This window comes from Pygoscelis adeliae, unplaced genomic scaffold (assembly GCF_000699105.1).
Source record: "Pygoscelis adeliae isolate BGI_AS28 unplaced genomic scaffold, ASM69910v1 Scaffold155, whole genome shotgun sequence".
In the NCBI taxonomy this organism is placed as follows: Eukaryota; Metazoa; Chordata; class Aves; order Sphenisciformes; family Spheniscidae; genus Pygoscelis; species Pygoscelis adeliae.
The window spans coordinates 5,182,082-5,193,240 of NW_008824932.1; the positions used below are offsets into that span (position 1 = coordinate 5,182,082).

At 43.8% G+C, this 11,159-nt stretch overlaps 1 protein-coding gene across 1 annotated transcript in view; it reads left to right on the forward strand.

Annotated features, from left to right (window-relative positions):
* The window catches only part of MRPL44 (mitochondrial ribosomal protein L44), a 4,554-nt gene extending 1,095 nt beyond the window's left edge, over positions 1-3,459 (forward strand). Inside the window, exons 2-4 of the mRNA XM_009325117.1 lie at positions 113-581; positions 1,694-1,872; positions 3,123-3,459. Coding sequence (XP_009323392.1) covers positions 113-581; positions 1,694-1,872; positions 3,123-3,294 — 820 coding nt within the window. The 3' untranslated portion in view covers positions 3,295-3,459. The remainder of the gene's footprint in view (positions 1-112; positions 582-1,693; positions 1,873-3,122) is intronic.
* Positions 3,460-11,159: the final 7,700 nt, after the last annotated feature.

The window sequence follows — 11,159 nt, forward strand, 5'->3', positions numbered from 1 at the left end:
CAAAACCAACGCAGTCCTTCCTTTCCTTTCCACCACCCGAAGGGCGCGGTGCTTGCCGTACGGGCAACTCCTCGCTCTCTTTCCGAACCGGTTTTCTTTCCCGTGTCTGCAGCTCGGAGAAGCCCAACTGGGATTACCGGGCAGAGGTACAAGCCTTCAGCCACCGGCTGCGTGAGAACTTTTCACTGGACCTCCTCAGGACCGCGTTTGTTAATTCTTGTTATATTGAAAGCGAAGAGGCGAGACGCCGAGAACTTGGGATAGACAAAGAAACGGTTGCTCTTCATCTAGAGGACAACAGTAAACTCGCCGAACGAGGGATGTCTTTTTCACGTTCCTACCTGACGCGGTGCTTTGAAGGTGCCTACCCGGCTTTACCCGCGAAGGGCGTAGAGGCGCTTGTTGATTTTCTGACCGGTCAGGAGCTCGTTTCTCACGTGGCTCGGAACCTGGCTGTCCAGGACCTGACGCTTTGCAGAGAGTTCCCCGTCCCGCCACGCGTGCTGCAGAGGACGTTCTTTGCTGTAATCGGAGCCTTGCTCGGTAGCAGCGGGCCTGAGAGAACGGGGGTCTTTGTCAGGGTAAGCCGTTACTTGCCGCGCGTTTTTGTACTGGCAGCAATAACATCTGAGGGTCTCAGAAGTTAAAGGGGGGAAAAAAAAAAAGGGGGAAAAAATTAAATATTGTCTTGTACCCTGATGGCCAGAGATCCAGGGCGATTGGCGGCAGTTTGACAACGCCTGTAACAGGACAATTTAACAACGCGGTGTGCTGGTTGATGGTGGCGGTCGGGTGGGGGGTTGGGTTTTTTGGTTTTGTGTTCTTTTTTTTTTCTTTAAGAAGCGCAGGCTGGTCAAGTATATAAAATCGTATACTTCTGGTTTGTAACGGTGATATTTTGGTATTTGCTGACCCTTGCTAAGGGGAAGCGTTGTATTCCGTGCACTGTGCTATCAAATAACAAAGTTATTCCGTTTAAGGTCACATATATCTTCAATTTTAAAAAAACATTTTATATAAAGCAGGGGCTGAGTTCACGAGTTTTGCATGTAGGAGTGCAAGCACCTAAAGAGATTTCACACCAAAACGTTCAATTAAAACGCAGTGTAACAAAGTAGTTCTAGCAGCTACTGTCCTGTCAGTCGGCCTTTTCACTCATTTCTGGTTTTGCAATGGAGAAACGTTTGTTAAAATCTCATTTCTGATACAAGACCGTTGAGAGGACTCTGTAAGAGCGAGGAGCGGTTAACGGGCAAGAGAGGGATCCAAAGAGGTGAAAGTCCCGTGGGTTTGCACGTTCCCTTCAACCTGTTTGCGGAACTCTCCGGACGGACAGCTTCTCGCTTGGAAGCAGCGCCGAGTTGCTTACCTCGTGCCCGGAGCTGCGCCCGGGCGTCGCTGTAACTCCTCGCTCAGGCCGGTGCCGTTCCTCCTTTAGGTCTGGGCGGTTGCCTTGGCCCAAGGCACACATCCTGTCAGTGGCTAAAGCAGGACCAGGGCCGCCGAGCCTGGCAACAGCCGTCAGCCGTGCTTAGCTGTGATGGAGCACTGAGGCAGCTTCATCACTCATTTCAGCACCGTATTGCCAGCCGTATTAATGCCTCTTCATATTGTATTTTTATTGGGAGGCACCGGAAGCTAGAGCCGTCGTTACCTTTCCCATTGATTGTAACTTCTGCATGTTCTTGTTTAGGATTTTTTTATTCCCCAACTGATTGGAAAAGACCTGTTTGAGATCTGGGAAGTTGTAAATCCTATGGGCTTACTAGTGGAAGAACTGACCAAGAGGAATATCCCTTCTCCAGAACCAAGAATTACCAGGCAGCTGGGAGTCAGCACGGTTCTGCCACTGTACTTTGTCGGGTTGTACTGGTTAGTACAATGTTAATTTAAAGGGAAATGGATTTAAGCCAGGGGAGAGGGGAGGAGGGAAGATGGTCTTTTACTTTGCTGCTCCTGCTCTTCGGTCAAGTTACTACAGAAAAGAAACCTTGCAGTCACTTCCATCTAAAATCAGCCATTTAAGCGTTGGCCATAGCTTGCTGTAACGATGCATAAAAAGACAGTCTGACTAAAGGGCTTCAAAGTCTAAATCGGGCGCACGAAAAGGGTGTATGTTCTGGGTGACCTGACGTAGGAACTTTGTGAACAGCATGACTGAGTGGCTTTGGAGGGACCGCAGCTGTATCCAGGGCTTAGGGAAGGGTAAAGAGACGCAGACGCCAAGGGAGGTGGGACTGAGGAGAGGCTTATTTCACCTTCCAGAGAAGCTTTTTAGTTTTCAAATCGCGGGCACTGTAGACCAGGCAAGAGGAGCGTCTGTATGCAGACAAGACTTAGGAAGCGCCAGTCATCCCTGGCGCGCTTGCCTCGGGCGTGGTCAGTGCTTGTCCTGGTCTCTTGCCCAGGGGTAACATCGCTCCTCTGGAACAAGACAGGACCTTCCTCCACCAAAACCCACGTCACTGTGGCTTTGCTAAATGAGCTGCGGGTGAAGGCATGGGAAGATTGCCTTAACTTGTTCTGATTTATCGTGCTTTGGTTGAGCTGCCTTCTAGGATTTATTACCTTATATAAAAGAAAGGAACTCGGATTATTTTTCTTCTGGAATCCCCGGGGTCCCTTCATGAACTGCTCCTGTTCCGTGCCCATAGATGTTGATGAAACGGAGCTGTGTACGTACTTTGTAACACAGAGAACTTCTCTGTGAATCCTTTTGAAGGAGTTTTAAAACGCTCTCTTACCAGGGGAGGAGAACAGACAGCAGCGTTTCACTTCTTTGTTTCCGCTAACCAGAGTAATGAATTTGCATCTTTTTAACAGGCAACAAGAACTGAACACTGTAGAGAATCGGTGATACGTTAGGAATCTAAATGAACAGAGTAGCATTCTTCCAGGAAACAGACACATTTCTGATCTGAGTTTCCATTGTTGAACACAGTCACTTATCTTTGCAGGAAAGACCAATGGAAATGTTTACATTTGTGTGTATACAGAAATTACCTTCAGTATTCACAGGCATTGGGGGGGGGGGAATCTGGGAGCCCTTACGATACACGGTAGTGCTCAGGATTTCGTGATGAAAATGTTTTTAATTTTATGTTGTTTTTTTTTTCCCCAAGCGATAAGAAGATTATAGCTGAAGGTCCTGGTGAAACGCTGCTTGCTGCAGAGGAAGAAGCTGCCCGCGTGGCACTGCGGAAGCTGTATGGGTATACAGAGAACAGGAGACCTTGGGATTACTCGAAATCCAAAGAAGGATCCACGGCTGAAAAGGCTATCGGCAGTAACTAGGTGATAAAAGGCATTTCGGGTTTCTCTTAAGAATTAATGGCTCCCGTGCTGAATATAGATGTATTTAGGAAACCAAAATTCAGTTTGGTTTCCTGATCTTCAGTGCTCGAAACTTTCAAATCAAATACGGTATTAAAATAAATAAAAGTCTCTCTCCCTTTGCACGATGTTTAGTATTTGCTCATTTTCCTAAACGTAACACAAGCACCCTTATTCTGAATTTTTGCCTTTTGGCTGAGAAGTTTTTCCATACATCACAGGAGACCGTTTTTAATGACGTTTAATAGCGCGTGACAAAACCTCGCTGTATAGAGAAAGGTTTCGTGAATGCTTCCTCGGAGATTGCTTTGAGGGTATTGTTAACGAGATGAGTTGAATTACATATGCAACATCGGTCTTTGGCTTGCATCTGGATTCATTTGTCCTTGACCTCGTGAAGACGCCAAACGTCACGTCAATGATACTGACGCTGTTGGTGATGCAATTTAAAAAAAAAAAAACAACAAAAAAGGTGCAAATGGCGCTTCTGAGGTCTTACTGCCTGCGTACAATTTTGTTTGCCACACACACTGGTTTCCGTTGTTGGAGCACGCTCTGAAAGAGGGTGTATTTTTAATTTTAAAGTTTGTAAAAATGTCTCTATTGCACAACTAGAAATAAGTGAAAATAAGGATCACGAAGGCCTGAACCCAAAGAAATTGGAGACCATGCTTTAATGCTAAGGTATTAGGTAAACTACAACCTTCTCTTTTCTTTTTTTCTCTTCTCTTTTTGGTGCTTTTCCCGTGTAGTCCAGGTACTTCATTTTTCTCTTGTCTTTTGGCCGCTTAATTTAAGCGATGACGTGACTAAAGTATTGTAAATCAGTCTTTGTTTTGTTTGCGGCATCTGTAGCTGTTCCGCTGTAACTCCAAGCAAATGGAGAGTCACTTAGGGATAACTCGGGTACCTGCACGATGTTCCTATTAAACGTCACAGAAACTCAGTACGTGTACCAGAAGACAACAGATGCGTGAAGACTGTGACTCTTTTGGAATAGTTTCCTTTAAAATTGAGTGAGGGTCTATTACAAACGGGGACTGAGCCCTCAAAGGAAGAAAGGAAGAAGCTGAATGTGGGGTGGTGGTTGAAGAAGTGTTTCCTGCCTTATCCCAGCGTGAGCGCTGGCCGTAAAACGAGGCAACAGGTCAAGGTGCCTTCACTAATGGGGGGAGGAAAAAATCACGCGGGTGGCCATTCAGCCAGGTGTGGTGTTACTGTCCGTAACGACACGCATCCCTTGCCTTCGGCCCCCAGGATGGATTTATGCGGAGGGCACTCGGCAGCGAAAGCCGGGGTGGCGGCTGCGAAGCAGATCCGTGGCGCAGCGCAGCTGGCGCCTGCCCTGCCGCCCCTGGCGTCGGGATGAGCTCCGACTGCGGCCGACTCGGTGGGAACAGACCGATGAGCGCATTCAAGCAAAAGAACTGGTCGTCCGCGATCCGGGTGTGTCTTCAGCGCTCGGTGTGACCTGCATGTTGAGCGTGTACGAAACGCTTACGTGGCTGGATAGCAGTGAAGCCTTCCTTCTGCGGCCGGGCGCGGGAGATGACGTGTGTGAGAGCTTGAATATAAAAAGGGCAGCAGAAAGATCAGTCTGGCGTAAAATATGCATGAAATTGCTTGTGTTAAGTGAAAAATCCCAGCTAGGTAATCTGTTACCGCTTATATAAGCAAAGCCAATAAGGTCACTGTATTCCAGGGGAATAGTAGCAAAATCTGAAAAGAGGATAGAAATGACTCATGCTATTTTTAGTTCCCAGATGAGGTATTTCTCCTACCTTTACCTATTTTAAAAGGACAATAGTGAAGGTGGGGTTTTTTACATCCAAAGTTTGATCTACCTACTATTTTTTTACATACACATTTATGTATTTTGAGAGAAAAAAACAATTTTCTGGCAGTTTTCCTTAAAAGGATATTTAAGATTAGCTTACTGTGGCTTTACAGTTTGGAATATGGGCATAAGTCCTAGGAGAAGTGGATTACCGAAGAGCGTGCTGGAAAGAAAACTGAGCAATGCCAGATAAATTGATTTATTGAGTGGTACATGCATGGAATGTCTTGAGCTCAAACGGAAAGACGGTTTGGGGACATGGAAAGACAGGACTGGGTTTTTATAGAGGTGTGAGTGGAAAGGGAGTTTTTATAAGAAAATATGTCCTATTTTCAAGCTTCCAAAGGTCAGAAAAGCATTTTATATGGTATCTGTGCTTTATTTGCTGGCACTCAAGCATATATTTGGGGATTTACCGTACCGTTGTAGTAGTGGGATCATTTCCATACTTCAGATTAATAACTTTTTTTTTTTCCTCCCCAGATCAGTAGCCATAAGCAATATCCAAGTGGCATTAAAAGATTGGTTAGATTTATGGAAATCAGTATCTACAAAGTCTGGTGAAAACGGCAGCTTTTCTCCTACTAGGAACATTGTTCATGAAATTCCATGACAGTTTTGTCACCCGAAAAGTACTTTGTATTTGCTTGCATTGGTTCTGACCCAGGTGCTGCGTACAAGTGCATTTACGTTTCCCGGTGGTAGTTCCTTTCTGCAATCACATTTTATTTATCTTTCGGAGAAGGCAATAGATCAAGCAGCGTGTCAATAATTGACTGGCAGAAAGGAATCGGGACAGTCTATTCCTGCGACCCATTGAACAGCTCATTGATTATTGTTATGCATATTGTATTTGTAAACTTACTTAACAGTAGAAAAGGATACGTTCTTTAGCATTTATGGAATTTTGGAGTAGGTTAACATCATCTCAAGAGTCAACTTGGATTATGCTTTTCTGTACGCTACCTTTTAACCTTATCTGATGCAGATATTTCTGTTACTGTGTTTGCATTTATCCCTCCTTTAACTCCTTCAAACCTTATCTCATAGTCGAGATTTTTTTGTTAAGTGAAAATTATAATTGGGAAACCAGAACACAAATAACATTATTTCTGCACTAACTTAAAATAGGATGTCATGTACTAACAGCTACGTTTTGAGAAAAGTACAGTACTATATGCTAAGCCTTTCTTTTAGCTTTCTTTTCCTTCTTGATCTTTGTATTAATTTGCATAAGTATGCTAATACGCTTAGACACAGATGTAAGTGGAATTATGAAATAAATGGACTACTAGTCGCTACTCCCTTAAAAGCAATGGCGGTTTTGCTGTTGATTTTGGTCGAGACTTGGTTTTAGTCCAAATGCTAAATAAACTCAATGTGTGAATAGTCTTGGATTACTCCGTTTCTGTTACCTAGATCCTTTGTCCTTTTCTTGAAAGTGTTTTAAAAGCCATTTTATTTTGAGAAAGGTAAGAGAAGTTCTACTGTATTGGGGTCCCAGCTAAGTAATTGGAGACAAACTTCTTCATACGCTTTCATGCACTTCCATTAAGTTACTTCTGTTCTCAGGGTGTGCTTTTGCTCCTGTGTCTCGAGCTGTTCAGTAATGTGACTGAACACCCCGTGGTATCTCCTTGTTTTCAGCTGCAGCTTCTTCTGGTTACAATAACCAGATATTTTGCTGTAATTTTCTCTTTAAAAAAAAAAAAAGTCCAGGAATATTTCTGGTGTTAATTGTTGCTGTGACTTAAAGGCAGGAGATTTAGAAACAATCACTTTACAGTTATCTCCATGTTAATTCGGAGTTTGAAACTGCTGGTGAAAAGATAAACCTTTTATTGAAATTTCTTATACCAAACTCTTGGGTTTTATGATAAATCAAAAATTTAAATAAGCTGCGCTGGTGTTATGTTGCTATAAAAAGCCATGAAGAATTCAAAACATCAAAAGACGTGTTGTCAGTCTTTTTTTGCAGGGCAGGGGGAGAGGGGTGATGCGGTACAGAAACATTAGAAGAGCCCTATTTTTCTTGTCCTTAACTTCACCGAGTGCTGTGGTAAACTTTAAACAGGCTCCAAACTACCTGGTTTCTCTTATGTCTGAGCTTTGAAGTTTAATATTAAGAGATGCCTTTAGTGTAGAGAAGCAAACATCTAAGGATGGGTTGTTTTTATCTTTTCAAGTTGATTCCACTGATCTAATGGCGCTAGTTTTGCCTGTTCACCATTTCAGCTTGTCTAAGAAGTTGTTGATAAATGAGGAAGATAAAATGGTCACCAGTTGGTCAGTAAATAGCCACTGTCATAGTGCAAAGTTGCACAGCGGAAACACAGTTGATGTGCGTGACAGAATCGGAGCACTGAAGGCTGTCGGTGGTTCTGTACATCACGGGGCATACTGCAATGCAGCTCTTCGTGGTGCACCTCAAAACTGGGGCTGGTCTTCCTTGGGAAAAGGGTAGCTCTAGGGAGAAGGTAAACGTTCTCAGCCCGTTCTGTTTTAGTGTGTAAGTGTAATGTTTCTGCTAGTCCGTGGCAGCTGTGCTTCTGACCATGCTCTTGAACTTCCAGTTTTATGCTCAAATGCGTTAGCTGAATTACTACAGTGCAGGTATTGTACGACTATCAGGGACCTCCTGGGTCATCAAGACGATCCGTCACCATCGCAGCTACGTCATATGATCCTTTTCCCAAACAGATTGAGCTCCGTTTTAGAAGCATTAAATCTTTTGCTCCTGTTGCTCCAGCTGGGAATAATTACAGAACCGCACTGTTCTGACATGGAAATTAAAAATTATGCCTTACCTCTGTAAGTATTCGTTGCCAGTTGTGCTCCCTTGCTCTTATACCAGTGCTCTTTATCAGGAGAAATCTTGATTTTATTGACACTGGGAGAATTTTGCATTCAATGAGATGAAAATTTCATCGCGTTTCGAACGAGCTTGAGAGTTCCCCTTTGCAGGGCATCTCAGTAGCTCTGCAGTCCTGTGTTTTCCCCTAATTAGACTGGGATGCTTATGTAAGTCAGAGCAACATTTGTTTTTAGAACTTGAGTTACACGTTTTAGATTAATCATTACCTGACAGTTGTGGTTTAATACTCTTGCTATTTTGGTTTACAGTACGTAATTTTGGTACTTTATATAGGCAACCAAAATTAATCGCATCAATAGGGAGGTGCGTCTATTAAAAAATGGCATTCTCAGTAGCCATTCAAATGACTTGGCCAATTTTTATGTAGCATTTCTAACTCTCAAAAACATGCATACTTGCAAAAAAAAAAAAGTTCTGAGAATGTTGATATCCAGCCTCAAAGAAACTTTTTAACACTACTTAATGCAAGTTGTTTCAGTAGAGAGAGACAATAGTTAGCTGTAGTCCTTCGTTCCTGGCAACAGATTCTGTAGTTTCACGATTCACACATATTTAGACAAGTACTGAATCAAATCTTTGGTTTGTCAATGCCGGTGTCTCTGTCTCTTTCCATAGGCTGTGGCTGGCACTTAGGTAGGGGTGGGGGGAAGTGCCGCTGGCAATTTTTCCACCTTATAGAAGTGAGAAAAGAAATAATTTTGACCGGTGTGGGAGATCAGTTTCTGAAGTTTCTAGATTTGGAAGTTTTAAAATGTTCTGCTCTTGCTTATTTGACCATTTCTAGAGAATGGTGATACGTCGTAAGTGATAATAGACCCACTGCCACATTGAGCTGACAGTTTGGTGGGGACGTGTCTAGATTTGTGACTAATACCTCTGGGGTAACGCAGGGGATATTGCCAGATCGAACGAATAATTAAGCCTAGTTGAATGAAAAATCATTATGTGTTCCTCGAGGCTGAAGGAAGCACGCTGGTGGAGCACCACTGTCCTATATTAGACCTAAACCTCTGAGAGAAAATTCATGGAGTTCAAAGATACCGTTCTGCAACCTGTTCTTGTGGAGTATCTCTTTCGTGGAGGCAGCCCTACGTAATTAAGAAAATACTAATGAAGCTGAGGAAGCGTTACAGAATTAGTCCTGTAAGAGCAGGGGATTAACCAGGGGGAAGCATTCCCACCACCAAAGGGCAATAATTTGTCTAAAAGTTCTGGCTTGGTCCAATAAAGAAATTCGGTTACTTCAACGATAATTTCAATGGAAAGAACGAGGAGGCACAGCTTTATCCTCTAAGTTGTTGGCAAAACGATCAGTGCTTAGGATGATAACGTAACAAAATGATTTGTAGAAATAATAATCTCCAACGTCAGAGAATGTTTAAGGAGGAAAAGAGTCCGGAGAGAGTATGGCTTCATTTGTTGAGTGCTAGTTGAATGCTAATGGAGATTATTCTCTTTAATTTCAAGTGAAAGGAACTGAAAGTGTTTACAAAATAAATTTTTATAGTCCATCAGGAAAAAAACGGTTGCCTAATCTAAAAGTGTGTATCTGAAGGTTGCTTATTCCATTACACAGACCTCCTGCATCAGGTAACGACTGTGGCAATGAGCTTAGTAGAACTACTTTTATAATTTGATTGGGCTGTCATCACTAGGGGGCTGATGGTTTTAGATTGGAGTGATTTACCTATCATTTTCTGTTTATAATATCAGAGTACAGTTCAGTTTTGCTTTTATGTTTCTTTTGCAGTAGAAATATATGTGAAAGATTTCATTTCTGTCTCAAATACCATGTGATGCTCTTTCAGCACATTTTCAGTCAGGCAGACATGTTCAACAGCCTGTATCCGCCGGCAATGAGACAACAGTTTGGGGCGGGGGGGGGAAAGATGACATTCATACTGGCATTTAGCAGATCCCCACATGGCAATTCGTTATTGCTGCTATTGCTGCTTTTATTACTTTAGGATGAACCTACCCTAGATGCACATGCCCATATATTTTCACTTCAAGACCCATGGCATTGCCTATTTTTCTCCCAGCTGCTGGGAATCTGCACTGACGCTCGGTCTCCTGGGACTTCAGGCATGGTGTCAACGTGAGACTTGTGATAATTTCCTTGATTCAGTCTGTGCCCCTGTCCTGGTTTCAGCAGGGATAGAGTTAATTTCCTTCCTAGTAGCTGGTACAGTGCGGTGTTTTGGATTTAGGATGAGAACAAAGTTGATAATGCACCCATGTTTTAGTTGTTGCTAGGTAATGCTTACACTGGCCAAGGACTTTTTAGTTTTCCATGTTCTACCGACTGAGAAGGCTGGGGGTGCACAAGAAGCTGGGAGGGGGCACAGCCAAACTGGCCAAAGGGACATTCCATACCATGGGACGTCATGCTCAGTACAGAAACTGGGGGAAGCTGGCCGGGGGGGCCGCTGCTCGGGGACTGGCTGGGCATCGGTCGGCGGGTGGTGAGCAATTGTACTGTGCATCACTTGCTTTGTGTAGTATTATTATTATCATATTATTATCATTATCATTTTATTTCAATTATTAAACTGTTTTTATCTCAACCCACGAGTTTTTCTCACTTGTGCTCTTCCAATTCTCTCCCCCATCCCACTGGGGCAGGGGGGAGGAGTGAGCGAGCGGCTGCGTGGTGCTCAGTTGCCGACTGAGGTTAAACCACGACAGCGCCACGTGAACAGCAGGCAGGCTGCTGAAGTTCATGGAAATCTAGACCAGTAGCAAAACCGTTGATTGTTCCCAGGTTTCAGTGGTAGGTAATTTATTTCGTGGTTTATTTCTTTGAAAGATTCTTGTTGAACTTGTCAGTTCTTAATCGGTTATTTCAACTGCCTGCTGCGAGCTTGGCTGTAAGATCAAGGGCAGCTCAAGGGAAGCTCAAGGGCAGCCTGGGCTGCAGTGACCACGAAATGGTGGAGCTCAAGATCCTTAGGGCACCGAGGAGGGCACACAGCACAGCAAGCTCACTACCCTGGACTTCAGGAGAGCAGACTTTGGCCTCTTCAGGGATCTGCTTGGTAGAGTGCCGTGGGACAAAGCCCTGGATTGAAGAGGGGCCCAAGAAAGCTGGGTAATATTCGAGGATCACCTTCT